Here is a 27,191-nt window from a genome sequence, read left to right on the forward strand (position 1 = left end):
CTCCCTGTTAGCAGCATTTAGAATTAACAACAATACAAAAACAAGGATTACAAAGAGCTGATCATGCAAATGAAAGGGACAACTTTTCTTGCTGATCAGATTATTCATAACTGCTAATTTCAGAATATTATGTAGTTATATATGAAAAATAATGAGTGCTTTAAGTTAAATGATAAGAATGATATGCTAAATTGCTAATGCTAAGAAGGTGTATGCTTGCTATATTTCCCATCTTGGCTAGGCTAACATGGCTACATTTGCTAATTAACTTTACATACAAAGTACAGCTGAGGAAAGCATGAATGCTGCGAATATTAGCTCAATCCATGCCGTTATTGTGGGGGCATCTTCTCAGACACAATCACTATTATCTTCATTTTGGATTTTAAAAAATGGAATATAACTGAATAACAATGGTATGCTGGCCTCAGCTTCTTTTCAAGTTCCTATCTTAGATGTTTCATCTTCCTTAAGAACTTTGTTGACTGGTATTTATGTGTCTCTAGTATATCCCAACTGAAAGGATCTGTACAATGAGAGGGATTTGTTCTTGAAACTTCTCCATGTTATTGTTTTTTTATTTATTTTTTACAATGTTTCGATCAGTAGCATTTTTAAAGGTTTTGCATGATCTTCACAAATTTGAATAAAAAAAACTGATAAACTGAAGTGTATGGTATGTTAACTGAATCTCAGAAATGCCTGAAGATGACAAATGTGATGAATACCAAACATCTTATTAACGTTAAGACCTGTAATTACAGGAGAAGGAAGTGATTGTTATGTTGCATCAAAGTAATATAAAGAATTAGCAGAAAAAATGCATAACCGAGAAAACTTGGTACACATTTGTAAAAATTTTACACAAACCTGGACCCATGCTTTATGTGTGTCCTACACATGGTAATCACTGGCATGCTTTTACAGTGTGGAGAATATGTTTTGATTTTTATATATACCAAAACATTTATTAACATTGATCAAAATGACTTATTGTGATAGGGGAAAAAAAATCTTATTTAAGTGTTCAAGAGAAGTTGATTTTAAGATGAACTTAATAGGGAAAATCATAATAGTGTAAAGAGTAAACACTTTTAACATACTGGATTGCAAATAGGCAACAAATGCTTTATAAATGTATAAATTGTGTTTTTGTTGAATGTGGTAAAATATTATAAAGTTAAAAAAGCATGCAAATATCTTGTATATGTAATATTTTTGTACTACAGCCGGAACACAAGTTTTGGTTGTCCCTCTGCAGTAACGCTGGCAGTTAGCATTAATAATATCTTGCAAAGTACAGGGATTTTTTTTCTTGTTGAAATAATGTTTACTCTGTTTTTTCTGTTTTCCTTTGTTACAATTTTCCCAAACATACCACAACATGTGCATGAGATTGCACTGTATTTAGTAATACTACACACTGTCTACTGAAAATAAAATGTAGATGAATAAAACAAATGAAACATGTAAATATCATTTGATTTGATTTTATTGATTAGCATTCAAATATCTCAATGAAGACAGAACCAAGATCTACCACAAAGCAAGAAAGCATGAGACAAGGCTAATCATTATATTACTATATCTGCATTTCAGATGTCTCCAATATTAGAAAAAAAGGTGTGTTTGTTTGTTTCTTCCACCAAGAGCACATATCAGTACATGTGTGCATCAGAGCACTTCGCCAGCCATCTTAATATTTTCAAATGAATTGTCAAGCGCAGCACAAGACTTCACGCAACACTAAATGTATCGTCTCCTTTCTTCCCTGGGCTTCTTCAGGTCAGAGAAAATTCTCTTTTATTACAACGCAAACAGTTGTTGGTTTCCTTTATCAAACAGCTCTTTGGAGAGAAAGAGAGAGAGAGCGTTGTGCAGATATTTAACCTTTTTATATAGTCTTACAATTGGGGCTCTCAAGGCCTTTCATTTGTGAAGATCCTGTGGAAAAATCAGGGAGCTTGGACTCATTTCACTACCGGTACAGTATATTTATATTTCAGCTCCAATCAAAGCTAGCCAATATGCCATCACTATGTATTTTCCCCTCTGAGCCCTGCCTCCCCACTATAATTTCCACCGACATTTTGTGTGCAAATGCAGTAATAGACACATTTATCACATCAAAAGAGATTCAATTTTCTTTTCAATCATCCACCGGTATGAATAGCGCCACATCCTCTGTGGCCAACAATGAAGGGCCATTACCGTGAGCCAAAGGATGGCTTCGCCTTCTCTATGCATTCAAGGGGAAAAGTGTGTCAAACTGTTTTCCAACGCCAACATTTGTTCTAGGCAAATGGAGGCAGCTTTCAGACAGGTTAGTATCCAATTTTATTGTCAGACAAATGTCATTTTTGTTTGGGGCCATGGTAATCACTGGGCTCAGACACCGGTGTTCCTCTGCGGTAAAGCCGGCAGTTAGTCCATTTAATACTCTAACTCTCATGCCAGTAGCAGATTGCCAAGTCCAGACATGACACCCGCTGTCTCTTCATTATGTGAAGAGGGTGACATGCAGAATTCATGCCTCAGTCCTCAGGGGGAGGAGGGTGATGGGCTAATTGCCTAAGACATTGTTGACTTTGCAAGTGCAGTTAATTGTTGTCAAATCTTGCTGACAAATCAGAGATGTCGACAGGACACTTTATGTTAAGTTTTCTTTGCAGTAGCATGTATATATGCAGGAGAGTTGCGCTTGCAGACATACATAAATTTGTTGATTTTTACTGCCGTACTTTGGACCTTCTCTAAATGTTGCTGCAGTTTTGCAAAGTTAAAAATCACCACTGCTGTCAGCACCGCATAATAGGTGCAGCTTCTTTTCTTTTTTTATAGTTTTGGGGAGTTTTGCCTTTAAATCACTAATGAAACTGCATAGTTTCCATTTTGAAGATGAAACTTTAATTTTAGGTTAGTTTACTGACCACATCCTAATCTATTCAGGAATACATCATGCATTCACAGTATCAGACTTTGTCCAGGGGACAATAATAAAGTCCCGTCTTAGTTTCATTTCCTGATATATTTGAGTGAAAATGTCCTTCTTGTTTTTACTCATTGTTTTTTAACCTTCAAAAATAGTCCAGACAGCACACAAAAATAAGGTTTGCTATTCTCACACTTTCTATATTTCTGTAAATAAATACAGAAATCGATTTGGAAGTTGTGTCAAAGGTTGCTTGCATGTTTTAGCCAACAGCTGGACAGCTAATAGATTGCTTTGTTATTTAAGGACTATACAAGTCTGACCACTACTCTACTGAAACTATTCTATTTAATGTATTTCATGTGCTTAATGTCTTCAAATGCATTACTTTTGCCTTAATTTGACCAAATAAGTGCATCCACACTCCGTCCCTTTTCACAGAAAGTGTCTCTGCTGTATTTTCTGTCATCTCCTGCCATACCTTATACACGCTCCATCGTTGCCAAACCACCCAAGCCGCAGCTGATGAGGTCATTTATGCAGCTAGTACCGGTCCCTGAAAGCTTTGCTTAATCTGATATCATTGGCAGCAAGATACTTAACCAGCTCCATTTCTGGCCACACTATTTTGGGGTGCTCACCATCCAACAATGCTGTCTTGTCTCAGCCTTCGTGGATCCTTAGATCTACTCGTAAAGCTAAATTATTCTCAGTTTATACCTTTGAAGTCTGTAGAAAGCTTGTTCTTGTGATGCCATTTCCAAAGAGCTGTATGGCGGTTGGTTTATTGCGCGTGGTGGAATGGCATAAGCAATATAGAAAAAGAGAAGGAGCCACCAAAACACGTCAGCGCATGAGGCAAAGATAGCCCATTTACTTTTATGTTAAGTAGAGTGTGTTCTAGTTGTGGTCTGGCTACTGAATTATGTTGGAAGTGGAGGAAATGAACAATCCATCTTTGGATTTCGACTAAAGCAAACTGAAAAAAAGTCATGTTATTGACACAGAAAATAAATAATGCAGTGTAAGAATGCTATGCAATAATTTATTAAACATAATTTGTTTCACAACCCAAAATGAGCAACAGCAGCTGTGAATGATATTTAAGATTAACCCACGTATCCGGCCACACATCTTCACATTCTGTCTTTCTCCATTAAATATGTATTACATGGGCTTGGGCCTCTGACCTTGGCTCAGGAAAAAGCTTGCATCATTTCATGTTGAAATAAAAAGAGAGACTGTCCGCAAATCTAGCATGCTAATTACACATTCACTTTCATCTGTTAGAAAATCACACAGATCTGTCCTTAATGTGGCTGTTGGGTTTCTTTTGATGGAGGGGGAAAGTACTGTACTGTATTAAAATATAAATAAAATAAGATAACATCTGTCAGGAGCCCCATATTATTAATATCCACTTGTTCTTACCTGTTTTGATGCAAGCGCTGTTCTTGTTTAATTGAGAAGACATCTGAAACGGGAGGTGGGGAGGATAAATAACGAGCTTCATGAATGATGAATGGTTAATGATCTATATCTATTTCAATCTTTAATAAAAAATATACAAAAAAGCAGCGTCTTTAAGGGACACACTCTCACTTCTTGTGTTTATTCATTTTTTGGCTTTCAGAAATTCTCCAGACAGCATGATGAAAGTGGGGATTTTATTTTTGGATTGGTGCATTGGCACATACAGTATCTCTTAAAGGAAAGGTTAGCCAGTTTCAAAAGAGGCTATTACAATTTCCTCTGTCAGGATGCAGGAGGAAGGTTAGGCTTGTTATCCCCATCCCCCCACATCTGTGTGTTAATAAACTCTACTCTTAAAAAATAAAAATCCACAATTTCATTGTACATGTACAATGACAAAGGGCTATTCTACTCTGTTCTAAAGAGCAGTCTACCCAAATAGCATTGTCACTACCTTGTTGGTGCCATCTTTCAATGATGTCAAAAGCAATTTTGTTTTTTTTGTTTTTTTTGCTGCAACAAACAAAATTAAGTTGCATGAGTGCATTTTAAAGGGAGAGAAAAACAGAAAATAAAAGCATTAGAGATCTGAAGGGTGGAAGATAGAGATAACATGAGATATTATAAGAAGATAGAAGATAGAAGGGATGCTCTGCTGGAAGGACGTTATATTTCTATGAATTGAACTGAAGCCCCAGCCATCATTTTGCTATCCTATCACTTTAAAAAAAAAAAAATCACAAAACTACACACAACAATATAATAAAACTATGACGTCTATAATAAAAGCAAGAACAAGAAACTAACCACAAATTGTGTGCATTTACCTCTTTTATTGTAAATGTACCTAAGCTTCTAGCCAGAGCAACCCACATATATGTAGCCAGTATGACAGATGGACCTAAATGACTTCATCCACTGGTTTTAGGCAATTTGATGCCTCAAAGTTACTGTTTTGGCTACAAATATGTTAGTTTTTGAAGCCAGATACAATATTTGGTCAAGAAGGTAAAGGCATTAGCCAGTGCTAGCAAGCCTGGTTAGCAAGCTAGGTGTGCTGCACAAACACATGCTAGCTAAATAGTACTAAGTAACAGCCAAACAAAACACACAATTTCACCAACCAAGACTTTCAGCATAGGCTGTACCACAAAGCAAAGAGTATTTTTATTGTGTATCAGCTAATTTGATAAAAATGTCACAAAAGCACAAAGATGCAGTTCAGTGAGTTCAGTTAACAATTTAACATGGTTAAATTACTTTGTCTTGTTTTAATTTATTCTCTTTTATTTTATTTACGTTGGTGTTACCTGTGCTTAGAGGTCTGTTGGCTGCTGATTTAATCATAATAAAGTGAGCAAAAAGACGGGCTTTGGAATGCAGCACACCTAAACACAGGAAGTGGAAATCCACAGACACACACACACAGGCCGTGTCCCAATTAAGAGACTGCACGCGTGAAGTACGCGCACTACGCGTACTACGTACGGTGCGTACTATAAGTACGAGAAGTGAGAGGCTTGTGAAATGGGACGGTACGCATCGTCGCGCTGTTATACTAACCGCGAGACCCGTTACATACAGCTTTGTTTGACAGAAATGAAGGAGAAAAATGTTCTGTTGGTCATTCATTTTTGTCATGACATCACTTTGATTAGTTGAGTATCTGAGGCTGAGACCACAGGACTGTAAAACATGATTGTTGGGCTTCATTTCTGTGCTGAACAGTCATTTAAGATTAGTTAGTAAATAACAATTAGTTAATGTTGTTCATGAGACTAAAGTCAACTCACTGTGGCAATGTAAATATAATATGGCCAATATTATACTATTGTCAGATTATTATGATATATATATATATATATATATATATATATATATATATATATATATATATATATATATATATATATATATATATATAGATATATATATATACACACACACACACACACATCTTATTAGGGAAATTCCACATACATAAATGTAAATTTCAAAACTCAACCCCATCATTTAATTTGTTTTTGATTGAAATTGAATATTACTTTAACTCTCTTAAATTAACTTCCAATAAAAAAGGTTTATCATTGATTGAAATTCGTTCAGAAATGTTTAACGAATGAGCTGTCACAACTTTCAAATACAAAGTTATTATGAAGTCTGTCACATTCCCCCCTTTCTTCTTTTTTATCCTTTATTTATTTATCCTTCTTATTTCATTGTACTGTATATTGTTACTCTTATTTGCCTTGTATGTCTACTGTACAAACTGAACTGGAATGACTGACTCTTCGCTTTATGGTTTCAATTAAGTTTGGAAAAAAAAAAAAACAACCTCTTCAGCCGCTCCCGTCTGCCGTATTTTGCGGCAAAATTATCCACACCCACCGCCGCGCAATGAATTGTGGGATATATGGAACCACGAAGCGTGTCACTACCCGATCCGTACCGGAAACCCGATCGGTACCCCGCATGCGCGAAAGGTTTCTACTTCCGGTCGTAGCGTTTTACGATAGTTACAGGTCAGAGTATCTGTTAAGATGTTAAGAATAACAAGTATATCTTAAAATGTTTGCAATAATGAAGCATTTCAGTACAATGTAGACAAAAACGATTGTTTAAATGTCCCGGGCAGTCGAAAAGGAGGCAGAGCTGTTGAGAAATGCTAGGAGCTAACTGGGCGCTAACCGTATCATTCAAATATATTGAATGTCGCAATGTTGGCAAAGAGAGGAAGTGACGTAAGATTTGCGCATGCGGGGTACCGATCAGGTTTCCGGTACAGGTTGGGTAGTGACAAAGCGTGCACCGGACCACGCTTGATATTTGGGGAAATCGACAGCGCATTTGGAGTGTGCATTTGAAGTACACTTCGAATTGGGACAGCCGTCATCGCGTGGCGGTGATGTAACCGCACTTAAAATGCGTACTTCAAGCGTGCAGTCTCTTAATTGGGACACAGCCACAGACACTGAGCTGGATTTGGTTCATGACCAGAGATGGGCAGTAACGCGTTACGGTAATCTGATTACTTTTTTCGAGTAACGAGTAAAGTAAGGGATTACTATTGCAAAAACGGTAATTAGATTACCGTTACTTTCCCGTAGGAACGCTGCATTACTGCGTTACTAAAACCGTGATTTTTTGCGAGAATGTCTCACGACAGTGACGTAACCAAGTGCGCCATTAGTGACAACAGCTGTGTGCAGATCAACAATGGATCACATATCGATTGTGGGAGAGAGTGTGAGCGTGCAGCGTTTAAAACTTGGAAGTACTGACCTTACTTTGAGTTTGATTCCATAAAAAGTGACAAAAACATTACCGTCCATCGTGCGTGGGAAGAAAACGTCTTTTTACAGCAAAAAAACCCCTTAAACTTCCGAGCAAGCACCGAGTGCACAACGACGTAATGGGAAACTCACAGAGAAACTCGCGGATTCTTCAACTGACCGCGGCACACCTGCACCAGGGTAAACCTCCCCCTACCGCAGTCCTGCTTTACAGGTGAAAATAGAGCAACAGGACCGTTGAGTCTTTGACTTTATTTATATTCTGCAGTGTTTTACTTGCATGTATTTGAAAGAGTGAGTGTAAACACAAAAAATATTTTATTTTATGTGCTGGAATGTGCAGAAAATAGGTTTAAATGTTAAACTAATTTATTCAATTCAGAGAATGTTGCATATAATTAAATTTTTGCTTGATGCATAAAGTTAAGATTAAAACTGATAAAACAAGTTTAAAAAAAAGAGACTTTTCCATTTGATTACATTTTGTATGATGGATTATGCAGAAAAAGTAGAATTGGGCTGAAGGATCTATCGTTTTTGTCATGGTTGGCTGTGTGGCAGGCGGGCAAGCAGGAGTGGTGGATCCAAAATGCAGGACTCAGACACAGAAGTTCAACTTAAAGCGCAGCTTTAATGCTGGAAAACCTCTTACTAACTAAACTCACCAAAAGACAAACAAAAACGCTGGTGGACTAAAACACTGAAGCACAAAACACTGAACTGGAAACAAAACACTGGCAACACGGAGGCAAAACACACACAGCTTGTTGAGGGTACGACGCAACACTGACTCAGAGAAACACAGGGACTAAATACACTGGGAAGTAACGAGGAGAATGAGACACAGAAGGAGAGCACAGCTGGGGGAAATTAGAACTGACGAGACAAGCAAAGCAGGACACATTCACATAAGACACGGACCTTAAAAGTAAAACAGGAAGGATCACACAGAGACGCGAACTTGACACAGTGGAGACAGCAACTAAGAAACACAGAGACATAAACCATAAGGCAGAGGACTCTAAGAACCGAGAGACACAGAGGGGAAATCAAACATGCAGACACAGACTTACACAGAACAGAGGGGACATAGAGAAACATGAAGGGCAAGGGATCGAAACTAGAAACTCACACCAAGTACAATAATACAAAAATCACAAAGAACTAAAACGCTGGGTCAGGAGACCCAGGACCCTGACAGTTTTATCACCTCTTCAGGTTGTAAATCATGTTTTTAAAAAGTAACCAAGTAACTAAGTAATTAATTACTTTTGAAAATAAGTGATCAGTAAAGTAACGGGATTACTTTTTACGGAAGTAATCAGCAATTAGTTACTGATTACTTTTTTCACGTAACTTGACCAACACTGTTCATGACACAGGGAATTTTATTAATGTAGCACATTTCAATACATAAAAACTCAAAGTCCTCAGTACAAAAAAAGAAGACATAAAAACAATTAATGGTTCAATGGTAAGCTAAAGTAGCTGTAAGACTTACTATAGGGTTTTTTTTCTCTGTAGTTAGTTAATATGTTAATATTTAAGTCCCTTACATGTACATTTTGGTTTCATCAGCTACTGTACCATTTAGTTTAAACTTTGTTTTGTTTTGTTGAGGTTTCAGAATTTCTTATTTGACTTTTTGGTTTGTGGATTTTTTTTGAAGGTGTAAATTTTGTTTTGGAAAATAGCCTGTTCCTTACCTCTGAGGATGTTCTAGTCTTTTTTTTTTAAGGCTGTTCACTTATGTAATGGTCAAAACCCTATTTTGTCTGAAAACCTGTCTCTTAGAAACTGACCTGTCCTGCAATGCAGTAGAATAAATGTAATATAGGAGTGGGTTAATCATTAAATTCTTAATATACTATTATTGTGTCAATATTCACAGTCTAACAAATCCAACAGCTCTGTTTTATACAGTACATGTGTGAAAATACTTGTACACACACCTGTATAAACCAACAGTCACACATGACCAGATGTCCCCTCCAAGAGGTCATACTCAATCAACAAACCATTCTTAATTTTTAACCAGATAAGTCATTTTAGGGGACAGGATGTTACAGTAGATAAGGCAAAGTTTACTTTTCTGTTTGTGGAAAAGTTTTGGGAATCAGCTGGCAACTGTCTAACTTGGCACGCTGTCATCTAATTGTGTTTTTAATTGGAAAACGTTGATTTAAAGCACATCAAAAAGCAATTCAAATGAGTACCAAAATCTAAATAAAGTAAATTAAAAAAGCTATGGTAGCTTATTTATTTATATAAACTTTGTTAGCATAGCTACCAGAGTTTTTATGGAAGTTAAAAAAATAAATAAATCTTGCTCTTGAAAATATAAATACCCAAGAGAAGAAGAGCGCCTGCTGCCAAGCTAAAACTGTGTCAAACAAACTCTGCCTTGTTAGACATATAAAAACTAAAGGCGATGGATTCTGAGGCTGTTACATGATATGCTCCGTCATAACTGTGGACACAGACAGTTACACAAACGTGGCCTGGCGGTTTGCTACTGTCTGCAGTTATGGGCAGCGATACAGTAAAAACAAATACAGTTCTGTTGCCTGGTCGTCTGTAGGAGAAACAATCTCTCCACAAATTCTCAGAGGTGTTGGATAGAAAGAGGACAGAAGGATCTCCTGTGTGGGGGTGTGTGTATCGGGGTGTGTGGGTTTGGGTGGAATGGAAGACCTAAGTGGAGAGAGCGTGCTGTGGTGGCTTGTAAATGCTGAATGGAGCTCACAGGACCAAAGAGAGGAACGCATGTACTTATATTTGTTCATGTACTTATATGTATTTCTAATGTTGTGGGGGCATTAGTCTGTTTGCAGGGAGACATTGCTGAGATTCAACTACATTCAGTTTTAGGGAACATAGATCGTGGATTCTAGGTCAGTTAGCTTTAGGGTTCCAGCCAATGAATGTAAGTGGGTGTAGTAATCATTTGCTGAAGCACAGCTGAGTGTATTAAAAACTGTAAGGGTGACATCAGGTTTCTGTGTTTTTTTAAAGACAGAATGAAAAACAAAATCAATAATCAAAGTATGTTTCATGTGTGTGCGTATAACCACAGGAACATGCAGCTACTGTATTTGATTGTCTATGCAGTGTGTAAATGAAATACTTTGTAAAGTTTGAGAGTTAAGACATAAAGTGATAAAGTATATATTTAGGCTGCTTCTCAGGATTAAGGATAGGTTTTCTCACAGATATGACCCCTTATCATGCTACAGTTTTGAAAGGCGGGTCTCTGATGGGTTTTTTTTGTCATTAAAGATTTAATTTCAAGTGTGTGGCAAGAACCAGTAAACATACATGGAAAAAAGGACTCAGACTTGTAAGTGTTTTGGGGGATAGAAAATGCACTCAGCAGTTTTATTCAGCCTCAAAAGTGTTTGAACAGCACCAATGGGGGTGGAAAGCAGCACATTTAATCAGGGTACTTTGTAACTTAAGAAATAATAACAAAATAAGGGTTTCTGTTCCATGCTTCCTCCAGAATTACAGTAAATGCCTCGAAGTCTGATTAGGAAACAGTTTGAAACAAACTTTCAATCACTCTTGAAAATCATACTGTAATCGTGAACAAAGCATATTTCACACCCATGTTGATCTAAGAAGGAGTCTGATGAGCAAAAATGCAGTTATGACTTTACACTGACTAAGTCACTAGAAACTTAGAAGAGCATACTATCAGAGAGAGGACTACTCAAGTCATGGAAACGGGCAGTTAGTGAGTTGAGTGTTATTTTCACATACAGTGCAACAACAGCACTGCTGTACTCTGACGTCACTGGCTGCTTCACAATAACAGTGTACTGGACAGCAAACATTGCTGTAACAGTGTTTGCTGTCCAGTCCATGCTGCCTGTACAGAGATTCATGGGGTCAGGAGGAACAAGGCTTCCAGTATGTAAGCCAAACTTGAGTCTGAATTTTCTGAACTATACCTTTGTTTAAATATGAATTAAAAGACCATGGTGTACATATGTACAAATGTTTATCTCAAAAGTTATTTCACTTCTTATATCTGCTTGGGACTGATGAACTTTTGATTGGAATCAATCTGTGTTTGTGTCTCTCTTGCAAACCAAAGGCACATTGTCTCCAGAGAGATGGTACACTGCTAATTAGTCATTTCAGTCAGAGTAAAACTAAAAATGGACTTTTTCTCAACTTTATGGCAAATGTGTTTCACCGCTCACATACTTGTAAGTATGAAAATATAGCTAAGTTTTATGTTCCTCCAGTGAATAGCCCTATATTCTTTTTAACTTAAACATACTGCCATGAGAAAGAAAAGACTTATATCGACTTTATTTTTTTTCTTTCAAATGACAAAAAAAAAAGCAAAAAACAAAACAAGTTTTCCTCTGTGTGCAGAGAATTCAGTTCTGAATTCAATTCTGTGTCGCAATACACCTCATGCCTATTTAAGTCCTCGGTTCAGGTTGTGTCAGTTCCTTGTCCCCCTGTCAAGTTGTCACGTCTCCTTCCTTATGTTATATGTGCTCCTTAGTCTGTATTTGCATTTCAGTTGCTTTCTCCAGCTTAGTTCTGCTCTTTATTTTGTTCTGTCAACCTTCAACCTACAATAAAGCAGTTGTCCATTAAGTCAGTCTGCCAAGTCCTGCATTTTGGGCCCTCTCTCTGCCTGTCACACACCTAACATGACACATAGTCTGAGACCAACACAGAACCAGCTTTATGAGAAAATGTTACACCATAGTAGTTTGTAAAACTGCAATTTAAACAACTGAGTCAACTTGCACTTTGCTGTCAGCAGTTAACATTAGCTCTATTTCTCAGGTGCTTGCAATAAGAATTGCTCACTGATGTATGTGTATATGTGTGTGTGTGTGTGTGTGTGTGTGTGTGTGTGTGTGTGTGTGCGCGTGCGTGCGTGCGTGTGTGTGCGTGTGTGTGTGTGTGTGTGTGTATACATGAATTTAATAAAATTAATAGTTTCAATGAGGGTCCTCTTGAGTTTGGAGGTACAAACATGTTTGCTTATACATTATGTGTTTGCACACACGATGTTCAAGGCAGTTTCTCGCTGCCGGAGTTTCTCCAGTCCCTGAAGACCAGTGCTGTCTTTCTTTCATTCTCTCTCTTCCTCTCTCTCTCTGTCTCTCTCACACACACACACACACACACACACACACACACACACACACACACACACACACACACACACACACACACACACACACACACACACAGATTCACTCAAATGCATAAATACAGACATAATAAAAACACCCTTTGAAACTAGACTGTAGCTGCTCAAATTTTAATCACCACATTTCATTAATTCATTCCTTTTTCCAGAAGCATGCTGGTCTCCATCCAGTGATTTTGGTGAAAGAAAAAGATTCAAAATGTTAATTTTCTTCTGATGAAAATTAACTTTTGTCTATCTTTTACTTTTACTGTGGAAAATAAATTACAGCACTGAATATGCTGAGCATTTTATCAAGGCCACAGGTCTTAAGAAAAAAAAGGAGCTTTTTGAGCCTTGGCTTGGTGTATTTATTTGAGAGTCAGTTACGACCCACACAGGGACCTCCTGCTGTCCCACCTGGCACGCACAAATTAAGGCACACTCAGGCAACAACTGAACAAAAACACAGTGATCCACCAATCATTTTGTAGAACACAAAAGAAAAAAAGGGTTTTGTTTCACCTTGAAGGCCGGTGAAAAAAAAGTTTGCTTGACAGTACATGCTGCCTCATGTTCTTTGATCCTTGCTATTGCACCTAAGAAGCCTCTTTTTTTCATTTAGCTGAATTTTGAATGGTGCAATGGAAAGTTTCTTTCACTAAAAAATACTACATCAAAAGTGGTCGGCGAGTGGAAAGTTCTCTTTGTCCTATTAAGCGGCAAAAAAATAGGGAAAAACTACAATGTGTTTTACATGGGATGGAATTTTTTTCTAAAACTCAACTGAAGCTTTTGAGTAACTCAACTGAAGCAATTCTGTTCATAATTTCCTAGGTGTAGCCAAGTGGCAGAAGGCTTCTGCTTGGGTGGTCAGTGCCCACTCTGGGTTGGAACTGTGGGGGATACTTAAACTTGAGTTCAAGTATCTCAGGGTCTTGTTCACGAGTCAATTTATAGCTTTTTTTTGTTTGTTTTGTTTAGAAACATCAGACGCAGCTCATCAACTCTTAATGTTTACTTCAATTTTTTTGTTGTGCATTTTTTGTGTCAAATTTTTCACAAAATTTAAACACTTTAGGTGTATATATACATTCAACGACACATTTGCATCCAAAAAAGTTGTAATTTCATATTTTTTTTGCAACAGGTTTGAAGTCTAAAGGCTTTTAGTCTTTTCTTCTTTAGATTCTATTTAAACTATTATGAAAAGTTCAGAATTTGACACAACTGTCATTTGTGCCTCAGACAGACTTCCTTTACATACATGTAGTGGTGCCCCTATGTTTAGGATCGCAAATCCTGGTGTATGTCCCCTCACCCCCAAACAGTTGTGGTAGATGGCTGTCCCTCCTAGAGACTGGTTCTGCTGGAGGTTTATTCCTGTTAAAAGGGAGTTTTTCTTTACTACTGTCACCAATTGCTTGCCCATAGGGGATCTTCTGTTGGGCTTTTCTCTATGTTATTGTAGGGTTTTTACCATGCATACTAAGGCACCTTAAGGTAAGATTTGTTGTGATTTGATGCTACATAAATTAAATGTAATTGAACTGGACTGAATTAAAATGTATATTAGGGATCACTCAGATTTTATTTAAAGACATTTTTTCTGATGGGACTCTGCCTCCCAAAGTACCCCTAAATAAAGCAACCACGATTCATCACTGTAAAGACTGATTAATGGATTACTGTGAAATCAATAACGTGCAGATCCAAGTGTTTGCTCATGTAAAACTCTTAAATTCATAATCACAAAACCAACAAAAACAGACGCTGACATACAAAATGTTTTTAGTGGTGAATTACCTTCTGACAAAGTACTTATAACAAAAAGAAAGAGAAGAAAATGCCATTTGCCCACGCGTGATTTGTTTTCATTGCATAACATTTATTCTTGCATTCATTCTGCAGTTTCAAGACACAGAAGAAAATTATGAAAGGGAGCTTCTGCACTGCACACATTCTTGGACATTTTTATGGCATTAAGCTTTTACCCTCCACTGCCTTTGGCCAAAAGTTGCAACCACAAGTGCAGATATTAATTACTCTCAGCGTTGTATTTTAGCAATTAAAATCCCACTGGGTCCTCAAAAGAGGCCAACTGGGGAGTTATCAGTAAACAGGAATATTACTCTTTAATTGGCTGTCCAACAGTGATGGCACTTAAGTCATAATTAGTCGTTATACTCTGAGGTCTATATGTGCTGCAAGATGATACTAATGTGGGATCGTGTGTGTCTCTGTGTGCGTGCGTGTATCGTTGCAGAAATGTTAGCAGTGCATTGACTGAGATAAATAAACAGATACTAATGGTTTTTGTTGATTTAGGTTTTTCTAATGAGCTCATTCAACCAAAGGAATGGTGTAAAACTAGTCTGAAAGTACAAGTCTCTCAACGGCAGCTTGTTTTACTCTGGAAGAGTCATGGAAAGAATGTAGAACTAAAGCTAAAAGTCTGTTGCTGCTGGAAAATTGCAAGTGATGTGAAATTACGTCTCTTGAGTTTAAAAAAAAAAAAAGGTGAATACAGTATCTGTGCTGTCAACAGCAACAACTTAATGTCCACAACATTTTATTGAGACACTTAGTAAAACATTTGGGAAAAGGAAGCCTGTGTAAACCAGACAGCAAATGTGACCACAATTAGAAACACTACAGGTCGATCTGTTGAAAGCTAAATACATTTTTTCTTTCATTGATGCAGCAGAACAGTATGCAAATAACACGCCCTAATAAAGCTGCTAAAAGTACACTTCTAGAGTTACTTTCAGCTGCTCTCTTATTCCTACGATGTGTCCTAAGATGCAGGTTGCACTAAAAACTCATTTTAGTTTTTACACCAGTTGCCCTTCCTAAAGCAACCCTAAAGGGATTTTTGTCTCTGCCCAGGACTGAACCACTGATCTTTTGCTTTACAGGTAAACTGAGCCAAGCATGTTTGTTGGGAAATAGAGATGCAGTGTAGTTGCTGCTCTTGTGCTGTCAATTTTATTATTTCCAAAGCCTTATTAAAAAGCACCTACTGCTATAGTAATCTTACAATTATTTAAAAAAAACACATGGCATTTCATGTTATAGATGGAGACCTTGGGTCTTAGATAGCCTAAGATACAGTTTGTCTAACAACAGAAACAAGATTTCACATTTCTTTATATGCATCTTGAAAATATGCAGACTTGCATCATTTTAATCCCTTGACCAAAAGAAATTATCTACAAAGTTTGGACACATTATTTCTTCCTAATTTGTGAGTTTTGGAGAAGTGAAGTTCTATCAACTTCTGAAAGCATTTTTTTAAAGAAGGAGAAATTTCAATCATTGTTTGCTGAAATAAAAAGAGGAAGACAGAGAAAAAGTTTTCCAAGCAAAAGATGTGACACATAAAATATTCAGGTCTCACGGGAGCCAGAGAGAAGTGTCTTCTTGCATTAGAAGTCCTCTGATCCTTTTCCTTCCCCAAATGCCAGGTGTATATATAGCTATAGTTTGGAAAAGTGTTTAGCATAGTACAAGTGGGGGTACAAATATTTCCATTCCCATTTTTGATGAAAATAGAGATGGATGGTTTGCTGATTTTTTTATTTGTTAATTACCCCCTTAAAAATGTTCAAATTGCTACTGAAAGAAAACAAAAGAATGGCAACAACATACACAGACTACTGAAGATGATGTAGAGGGAGGAAAGTGAAAGTTCAAGAGCTAAGAAACTGAGAAAAACTCTACAAGCTACAATACTTGGTCTCATGATCATGGTCAAACCAAAACAATATCAAAAGAACCTGTGTTTTTTAGGCTGTCTGCTTAGTCCTCCTCTTTATTCATACATATTTCATCAGGTTTCAACAAAGCGAGGCAGGAGCATATTCTATCACAAAAGCCTGTGAACACAGTCCCACGTGTATGCTGGACAACACACATGCGCACACACAAAGCAACTCAATTGTCTCAGTGCTGAGTTGGAGTGTTACAAGTCCAGGCTCAGCATTAGTGCCCTTAGGTGAAAAAGAAGCTACAGTGAAAGCAAGAAGACCCTCAATTGTCTCTCCAAGGAGAGGAAGGCTTATGAAAAAAGCTGAGTGTTTTTTTTATCAAAGGGATGGCAATACAAAGGACACATTTTGCAGATCGACACTCAGACATCTTTTTTCCTATTACTTGGTGTATTTCCCAATCATTAGTGAAAATTTAATGTTTAACTCTTCAATAATAGGCAGGTGTTAGGTCCTTTTTAATGCTATTGTAAATGAATGAATTCTCAAACTTTTGATGACAAGTTTTTCCAACTTGGGAAAAATTCTCTCTCAAAGAGAGACAGCATCACACACTGTTAGAGGTCTGCCTCACCACCACATATTTCAAATACAACAAAGGTTTCTACAGGCAAAAACATGGCTGTCACCTATTGTAGCCAACCTTTACATGGAAGAAGTGGAAAGAAAGGCTCCTGGCTCTTTTAAAGGGAGAGTACCCAGCCACTGGTACAGATATGTAGATGACACCTGAGTGATCAGGACCCTACACCACCAGGCAGAACATGTTCCCTCTAAGCCTGAAGGGGAAAAGAAGGAACACACACATGTAAAGGAAGCGCTTAAGACATGCGGTTATCCTAATTGGGCTTTCATCGAGTCAGCAAAGATGCACAGAAAAGAAGAGCAGACACCAGAGAGGGAGGATAAGAAGGACAGACACAACAACATTGTCATCCCTTATGTAGCCAGTGTATCAGAAAAACTCAGGAGAGTTTTCTCCAAGCACGACATCCCGGTGTATTTCAGACCCAGCAACACGCTCAGACAGAAACTGGTTCATCCCAAAGACAAAACTCCTAAACACAAAATTAACAATGTGGTGTACGCTGTACAGTGCAGCGAGGAATGCTCAGACCTCTACATTGGAGAGACCAAACAGCCACTTGATAAATGCATGGCACAACATAGAAGAGCCACCTCCATGGGACAAGACTCAGCTGTCCATCTGCATCTAAAGGATAAAGGACACTCTTTCGAGGATGCCAATGTTCACATTTTGGACAGAGAGGACAGATGGTTTGAAAGAGGAGTGAAAGAAGCCATCTATGTCCACTGTGAGCGACCATCTTTGAACAGAGGCGGTGGTTTACGACACCAACTGTCTGCCATCTATAATCCAGTTTTGAGATCCCTTCCCAGACGCCCACTCACATCCTGGGCCATCTGACCTCAGGAAATCACATGAGAGGATGGGGCCAGGTTTCACAATGAGCTCACCTGAAACCTTGGCTGATTGTGACCCACACCCATTTTCACTCCTTGGCTCATGTGATTAGGTAGAGGATCATTAGGGGGTCCATTGTCCCTCTCGGTGGACAGGGCTTAAATCTGGGACTCTCCACCATTTGACCCTAGAACTGAAGAAGCTTCTCGGATGAGAGGTGAAACGTCTTCAAGCAATTTAAAGAAGTCCAGACGCTTTTCTTTCCAAGCTCCTTAGACTCTCTCTCAGAGAACTCGGTGGTGCACCGAGGACCAATAGGTAAATCTTTTCGATCCACCATCTCTTAGTCTCGTCACTTTGGTGTTTCCCTGTGAGCCTCATTCAAAAGCTTTTCACATATCTGGTGTTTTGTTTTTTGCCTATTTAGCAACAATAGGCAGTACTGTAGTAAAATAGTACTGACATGCCCCTTTTAATTAATTGGCTACATTGTTAGCAGTTACTTACTTGCCCAAGCAGTGTGATAGATTTCTTTCAGGTACGTTTGTGTGGTCTGGTGCGTAAAAGTCTAATATTTACCTTCTTTCAGATCCGCATTTGCTCTCTACCAACTACAGGGGAAATATCTGGTTTGCTAAATAGTCCACAAAGTTTGCGAGCTATCTGTTGTGTTGAGCTGCAGTTTGTTGCTGAGCAGGCGGCGTTAGTGCTTACAGACTTTTGAATGAAAACACCTTGGAATATAATACACTGGATAAACACCTTAAATCCAGGGGTGACATTTGTCTGTAGGTTCTTTAGAAAAGCTTTTATTATTGTTATAAATATATTTATTAAACCTGCTTTATGATTTAAATACACAGTAAACCGTGTCTTCAATAATAGGCTATTAACCAGACATTTGTTTGTATTTATTGTTTAGTGATTTCATTTTCTATAATGATAGATATTATAAATACAGAGCACTCTTAACAGCCCTAAAATTCACAACATCTTGCTCTTGACCTCAGTAAAATGTGATGAAAAGACAGACTGTGGTGCTTCACAACTTATTCTGCTGTTCTGAACTACTGGGTTAAAACATTTCTCTCTTTCTGTGTGGTATACACTCTTGTGCTACCATGTACTGTCATAGCACATAACAGGCACTGACCAAAGACAATTTATTTCTTTGTAACAAAACAGAAGATTTTACAGCATTCAATAAGCGACAGCATTCAAAAATACCAAAATGACCTTCACTAAGGCACTGGCTAAAGCATCTTTTTGGCATCTTTTAACTAAGACACAATGAAGATAGGAGAATTGGGTTCCTTTACATTGCCTGTCTGGGAGCTTTGAAAGATAAATTAACCATGACTGTTAGCGGTTAACCCGTTTCTTAATTAATTAATGGACTTTTTTTTTCTCTCTGTTAGTTACATGTGTAATTATCACCATAATCCTCAATTAACAATGACCTTGTATTCACTGAGTTGATCAAAAACTCCTCTGTCTGACAGCTCCAGCTTGGTCAAGATTGGCTCATGTAACAGGACAATGATGCCAAGCGCTGCAACAAATCAGCAACAGGATGGCTCAAAAAGGAATGGCTCAAGGCCTTGCAGTGACCCAAAGTCCAGACCTCGACCCAAATTAAATACTGTGGGAGGGACCTTAAGCAAGCTGTGTATAAACAAATGCCTATAGACCAAAACTCCTCCACAATGATTTGACAGACCGATAAGCTCATATTTCAGTCATCCTTTAAGTTATTGCTGCTAGAGTTGTTTCCTATTAAACTAAGCTATTAAATTACAGGGCTGCTTAGTTTACTTAGAAAAACTTTCTTTTTCACATGACTGTAACAAAAGCAAACAAAAACATACACGACAGTGGTAATAATTTACTTACTTAGTTATTTTAAAAAATGGTTGCTCACTGAAAAAGTTTATTATTTGAAGAAGATGAGGATAAAATAAACCAAAACTAAATCTCAGTTCTTAAATGATAGACATTTCAGATTGACAGTTTTCTCTGAAACCTTTTATAGAGTCAAAACGCTTCAGAAACAATGTAAAAAAAATTGCACAGTGGTCAAATTTAAAGCATTTCATTGCATTTTTTTTTCAAAACGTTTCATCTACTTATACAAATACTTACTGTTATGATTAATGAAATAATGAAATTCTCTGTAGAATAACATGAAATAATGACCCACGTTTTCCTAAAACAACATACATGTTTGTTGCATTTAATCTGAAAACTGAGTTGCACTATGCAACACATTTATACACATTTATATGTCCTCTGCATCTATTCAGCTATTTCCTATTAACTGAACGAGAAATTTAGACTCAAACAAAGCTGTAGTCATGAAACAGATACACTCCTTCAGAACACGCGTGGTTTTGTACTGACAATGAGAGTTCTTCACTCTCGGTGATTTGGTGTGCAGGGGATCATACAAAGCTCTCCTCCATGTTGGAACACAGCAGGAAAGAGTCAACTAGACGTGGTTTGATCAGCTGCTGGTGGTCGGCTGCCTCGATGCTGTCTGGACAGCCTGCTGCCAGCCTCCTCAAAGCAGCCTGAAGACATGCACAGTAAGCGTGTTAGCAAACACACGTACCACACAGACATTCATGTTATCATATCTCATCATTGTGCTGCACATATACAGTAAATATGCAATCATGCATACAGGCAACTGCACATGAATAATATGGCTTGACAACCAAAAAGAAACTTATGCATCCTTACAGTTTCAGCAAGAAACTGTAATGAAAATACCAAATTCAATCCTATAACCTTTACTGGGCTAGAAGTTCTTTAAAATCACCCTGTTTTTTGTTTTTCCCAGTGTCTCGCTTTATTTGAAGAGCGTACAAGTTTTACACGTGATGCCTCTAATCCATTCAGCCACGAGAGCCTCCAACATTTATGTTGAAAATTACAAATGATCTGTCAAAGCTCGGCGTCTTTTGAAGGTAAAACTTCAACATCTACAAACGCGCTACTTAACCCTTGGCCAAAAGGATAAGATGGAATCGCATTAATTTGAATAGACTGAGTGTGGTTACAGTAAAGAAGAAGGCATTTCTCAGCGCAGCGAGGCAGCCCAATTAAGCTCCTGACCATTATGTGCTTCAAATCCCCTCATCAGCCCCAAGATCTGCTCTCAATAATTATGGTCAGAATGATAATGTATGAGCAGAGATATTATTCATGATATGTACATATTTAAACACGCAGCGTCTGAAATGGTGCTTTCTCAGCGTGGCTTGGAGAGGATAAGGTTGATATATTTTCCGCTTTTTAAAAATTGCCTTTTAAATGTAATTAAATAGGACAATATTAGGAGCACTGATTGTGGGCCTGTGGTGTATTGCACTTACTTTTACCGCTGAAAATGTATAGTATATTAGGAGTCAAATTTAAATAGGCAGTTTGTGAGTTTGAATGATGTATTTGTATTCAGTACACAGAATAATTTACACATATGTAAAGGTTTGTATGTGCACTCACAAATAAAAACACACGGTTTACACCTACCAGGCAAGCCACCAGCACAGAGTCACTGTTATTTCTCTCAGTAGGGGAGCGACACAGCTCAATAAGGCGAGGAACAGCTAAAGACAACAGAGGAACATTTCAGTTAGCAGCTTGTCCAACTCTTTGATGTCAAACAGAGCAACTGTAGCTGTGTGTTGTAGACTTCTGGGTAAAAGTCTTTTTTAGCATTCTGTGATCAATAAATTGAATACCACCCCTTTAAAAAAGAAGAGAGATTCAGTCGCTCTGTCACTTCTGATACAGACTATGAAACATGTAACCTTTTCAAATTCAGATTAAAGGATTCAGAAAAATCAGCTATGCAGAATAACATATGTACAACCAATACTCTTAAATTATTTCCGTCTGGTCTATCAGGCATTTTTTTAAAGAGTATTGATTATGAGGATTTGATATCCAACTAATATCTTTATGTGGCCAAAATCATTTTTACTTATGTCAGTCAAAACCAGCTGATCATCTGATTACGGTAGTGGCTTTACGTTGCAAAATAAACCTCTCTGAGGCAACTGTTGTGAATTGGCGCAATGTAAAATAGATTTTATTGAATTGCATAAATGCATATGTTTGTATTAAGATGGTTGCATAAATATACAAAAAAAACAAAAAACAGACTTTTTTTTTCCGTTTTAAAAGCTACAAAACTGATAAAACGGAAACAAAATACTTTCCATTTTCCTACTGTCTGTCTGTGACCCTCTAGTGGCCACCGACAGACTTACAGCACTTATGTGTGCGTGTGTGTGTTTTATATATTAGTTTACTTATGCCAGATGTGTGGATTGGACGTGTGTGTCTTTTGGAACATTTAACAATTTTTTTAATTAAATACACATATCACCTTGTACAAAATGCATTTCATTTACTTCTTTTGTACATTTTGTACAATGCGATATTTAATAAGTAAGATAATTGTTAAGTGTTCCAAAAGACACAAAGCCTCACTACCTTTAAGCTGGATAGCTGTTTGGGCCACATCAGGGTCTCTGCTCAGTCGGGCCAGTGTGACGGCAGCTTTCTGCTGGACACGCTCACAGGCAGCGCCCTCTGATGGACTGGAAGAGGATGGTTTTTCTCCCAGCAACAGTAGCAGTCTTTCGATACCTTGAATATATAATATTCAGCACAGATTAGCCAGGCAGGAAAATAACACATAGGAACCAGCAAAATGTAAAATGTAATATAAGAGCAGGAACAAAACAACACATTTAGAGAGACTTGAGAGTTTCCAGACAAAAAGTTACACAAGAGTCAAGGTTTCAAGTGAAAAAGAAAGAAGCAAAACTTTCTACACATGCCTGTGAGAAAGGATATAGAAAAAGTGCAGTTAGTATAATAAAGAAAAAAATTACTGAAGGCAGTCAGTCAGCCCTTCAGCCAGTTATTGTTAAATAACATTTCAAAATTATTCTGAAAAATAAGTTATAAGGCTAACACCCTAAGGGCAATGCTATAATTCAAAGGCCAAAACTCATAAAGTGACATTGAGAGATAATAAATCTAAATCATTTTTAGCTGCTTAATATATGATAAAAATGTTTTGTTACAAAAACAATCAGATTTTTTTTTCACTGAGGTGCTCGTATGAAAAATAAAATCAAACTGGCCTTAATGAGCAGAAAAAGAGACTGAAACTGCCAACCTTCGATAGTGTGAGACTGAGACAGTGACTCAGACACATCTATCTATCTCACTCTTTTATAGTGTAAGAAGTACAGAGCCAGTGGAATACGTTAAACAGAAAAAGGAAAAGAGTTTGAAAAAATACAAATGGGAATGATGAAAGGATTACAAAATGATACAAAACACATATTATCTCTATGTAACTCTATTTAACAAATAATACCTCTTTATTAAAAATATATTTTTTTTTATGTTCAATGTCTGATGTTTTCAGCTCTTCTAAGCTAGTTCACAGAAATTAAAGTGATGCTGCCCTCCTGAGGAATAAAAAAGAATTACACTGAAGCGTCTCACTTTTACTTTCATCTAGTCAGCAGTTTGGTAGTTTCCACTACCATTAATTTAATTTAAAGTTTTATATTCATTTTGGAGGTTTAGTGGAGTATTAAGTTTAAAGGAGTTCCTAATATTTGAACCCTCTTAGGGACAAGAGGTGGGCGAAACAAATGTGTAAGAATGCTCCAGTCCAGTACAACAACACTAACCATCAGTATAAATTATCACCTTTTTGAAAACATTAGCAAAAACTGAAAATGTAGAGGCTTCATTAAAGGAGAGTTTATTTCAGAGCTGCTGTAATAGAGTGCATTAGATTTTACAGGTGTACCTAATGAAGAGGCCCGTGAGTGTATTACCTTGATTAAACTGCAGTGTAGCCAGGGAAAAAAATCCCAAATATGGGTAAAAAGGAATAAAAAGCTATAGTTAGAAAACAGACTACCTTGTTCTTGCAGGACTTCAGATGCGCATTGCTCTAAGACAGACAGGTTTGCCAAGATTGTCACCACCTACGATTTAAACAAAAACAAAATGATTAAAGGTCTGGCAAAGAACTATAGTTGAGAGCACTGCTTAAAAACAGGTTGATTTTTGCATTATTGTTAGTAATAGTGTAATTATATAGTATGTTTGCTTTTATGTGACACTTAGGGTAAGAAAAACATTGCATACATGTGTGTGAATGTGAGAGTGAATGAATAGTGGCATTGTAAAGCGCTTTGGGTGCCTTGAAAAGCGCTATATAAATCCAATCCATTATTATTATTATTATTATTATTATTATTATTATTATGTGACACTTAGAGTAAGAAAAACATTGCATACATGGAAACATGTACCTGGTCTTTGGAGTACGGTGTGTCAACTCTCTGGCGGTCTTTGCAGGCCTGAAGTAAGATGTGGATGGCATTAAGCTGCAGGAGGATCTCACAGGCCATGCTGTCGAAGAAGGTGATATTGGCCAAGGCAGCCGACGCCAGGAGGAACACTTCCCCACAGGATGCGGTCTCACACAACTCTGAGAGAAAAAAAAGACGTAACGTACCAAACTGCAGGGGTATTATTAATACACTGTAACATCCAAAATGCAAGTAAAGCAAACCACAAAATATACGACTGATCCCCTCTCTTGTTTAGAGTTTTATAGAGGTTTAAAAGAAATTCAGTAAGGTAGTAAAGTTTAGCCTCGTGCTAAAACAATCACGTACTCATAATTTTCTATGAAATCAAAACAACTTTTTCCTCCTATAAATCAGTGGTCAGGGTGAGGTCATCACCACTGCGTCCACTCACTGATGAGCGCCGTGACAATGTCGTGCATGCTCTCCAGGAAGCTGGCGAGGTGCTGAGTGGATGTGTGGTGAGGCGAAGTGATCTGAGCTACAACAGCTGCCGCTTCAGCTCTGGCTGCCTCCACGCTGCTGTCATCAGTCAAGATGTCTGCCAGGCACAGGATCCCGTCCACCTATTAGACATACAGCAGGGACTGTTTTACTGCTGCAGTGGAAACACGCGGTCATATTCTTTTCATACTCACTTATTTGTCTTATTTCTTTTATTCCAAAATTGCGCGCAAACAGAAATATAGCTGCTCGGCGAATGGGGAAACTATGTACATGTACTTTATTTCACTGTGAGACAAGAGGTTTTAACTGATGGTTTATCGTCACATGATATACAGTGGCCTGCGTCATCTTTGGTCTCACACGTTAGCACGTTAACCTTGATCGTAAACAGCTTAGACTAACAAAATGTAAAGGATATGGATTCATTACTAACATTTCATTAAAGGTTCTATTTATTAGAATTTGGTTCAGGATCAGGCACTGGCAAAACAACACAGATGCGAGGAAAACTCAAACATGTTGAATCCTCAATGTGGTTCTTAAAACCCATTTCTGATTCCTAAGCTGAAGAGCTTCAGCTAACAACACATTTGCAGTGGCTGTCCAGACGGACAGTGACGTTTCCATGGTATCAGCTTGACTAAAGCCAGCACCTCTCCCCATAAAGCCATCAATATTTTAAAAACACCACTTCCTTTTAATGGCCAACTACTAGAGTTAATGTGCTGCTGCGAAACTTGTATATCTGACTGGCATCGACCCAGAGTGTGTGCATCATCGGTGAGGAAGTAAGGGAGGAACTCAGAGTTATAGGAGAGAAGGAAGTACTCATCCCTATAAACAAAACTTTTCTTGTGGGCATGAGGTCATGTATTGATTTAATGTATGCTCCAATGAATTTGTGTTTGCTTATTTGTTTGTACGTGGCTGTAAGACTGTAGAGGAACGAGGAAATAAAGAGGTAGGACAGGTTTCTATCCACTTGGGGGCAGTGTTGATCAGTTCATGCAAACATTGCTACTGATGTTAGCGGCTACTCCGCAAATCTCTGCAGTAGTTTTGAACAAATTTTTCATATCTGTAAGAGTTGAAAGTCAGAGGATACTGTGAAAAAAGTCAGAACTACAAGTTAAACGTTTTAATCATACTTGAATTTATGCACGGGAAAACTGCAGTATTCTAAACATCAGCTACTTTAGAGTTTGCAGTCATTTTTCAATCATAGCTTTTGTTGCCATTCATGATAAAACAAATTTGCTCGCTGTCACTCCTGAAAACAGTTTACACAAGTTTGCAGACGGATATCTCGAGTGGAGCACTCAGCCAGCCACACCTGTCAGTCATACCTGCTGACGAGCATCAACGCACCAAGCTTCACAGGGCAATTCCCTATTTTTGTCTCTGTGGACGTCAGCAGCACTGTGCCAGCGCGACCTACTGACGTGGAACAATCTACTCTCTACACCTCCGTTCATCGACTGCTCCCCTGTCCCCTCTTCCCTAACTCCTCCTCCTCGCTAAAATAGGATGATCCCCAGCTCCTCGTCTATCAGACCAGAGGATGTGTCTCATTTATCATCAGGATCAATGACAAATAACTTTCCTTCTTTACTAGGAATATTAAAAGAAATAGTTTAAGACACCTGCTCACAGTTTGAAGTGTTTCTGTGGTAGATCCCTGCTGTGACTGAGATCACGGAAAGGACATACTGTAGAACCGAGAGAATTTCATAAGGTCTTGGTGCTGCAATAGCCAACTTCGTGCTAAATCTCCTGGTACAACCCTACACACTGAAAAAAAAGATTCTTTACCATCAATAAAGATGAAGGAATACTTTCAAGTAAAATGCAAGTGAAATAAAAGTGTTATTTATTGAAATAATGTATCACTAAGGAAATATGCTTGGTATAAATTAATGTATACCAATCAAGTAAATTTCCTTTTACCAAATTCCAAGACTTTAACACTTTAGAACAGCGGTCCCCAACCTTTTTTGCGCCACGGACCGGTTTATGCCCGACAATATTTTCACGGACCGGCCTTTAAGGTGTCGCGGATAAATACAACAAAATAAAACTAGTACCGGTACCGAAAAAAATAAGATTTATTCATAACACACGTGAAAAGACCCAGGAAAACCAAGTTAACGATATAAACGATAACAAAATAACGCTGAAAACCGATAAAAACCCTGAAAACCACACATTTCACACCTGAGCCTCAACTCTCGCGGCCTGGTACCAAACGACTCACGGACCGGTACCGGTCC

General features: G+C 37.8%; 1 protein-coding gene and 1 pseudogene across 2 annotated transcripts in view; one reads left to right on the forward strand and one right to left on the reverse strand.

Moving 5' to 3' along the window:
• The first annotated feature begins 17,250 nt into the window (after positions 1–17,250).
• LOC146570118 (uncharacterized) lies at positions 17,251–18,170 on the forward strand (annotated as a pseudogene).
• Positions 18,171–19,197: 1,027 nt separating this feature from the next.
• The window catches only part of insc (INSC spindle orientation adaptor protein), a 56,592-nt gene continuing 48,598 nt past the window's right edge, over positions 19,198–27,191 (reverse strand). For both annotated transcript variants that reach the window (XM_085282948.1, XM_085282947.1), the window contains exons 8-13: positions 24,869–25,040; positions 24,415–24,593; positions 24,018–24,084; positions 22,562–22,717; positions 21,593–21,669; positions 19,198–20,628 (exon numbers count right to left, since the gene is read on the reverse strand). In XM_085282948.1, coding sequence (XP_085139074.1) covers positions 20,500–20,628; positions 21,593–21,669; positions 22,562–22,717; positions 24,018–24,084; positions 24,415–24,593; positions 24,869–25,040 — 780 coding nt within the window. In that variant the 3' untranslated portion in view covers positions 19,198–20,499. The remainder of the gene's footprint in view (positions 20,629–21,592; positions 21,670–22,561; positions 22,718–24,017; positions 24,085–24,414; positions 24,594–24,868; positions 25,041–27,191) is intronic.

The sequence above is a fragment of the Mchenga conophoros genome, linkage group LG7, assembly GCF_057382185.1.
Source record: "Mchenga conophoros isolate Kocher_MC1m ecotype Shallow Benthic linkage group LG7, M_conophoros_male_GT1.1, whole genome shotgun sequence".
NCBI classification, from domain to species: Eukaryota; Metazoa; Chordata; class Actinopteri; order Cichliformes; family Cichlidae; genus Mchenga; species Mchenga conophoros.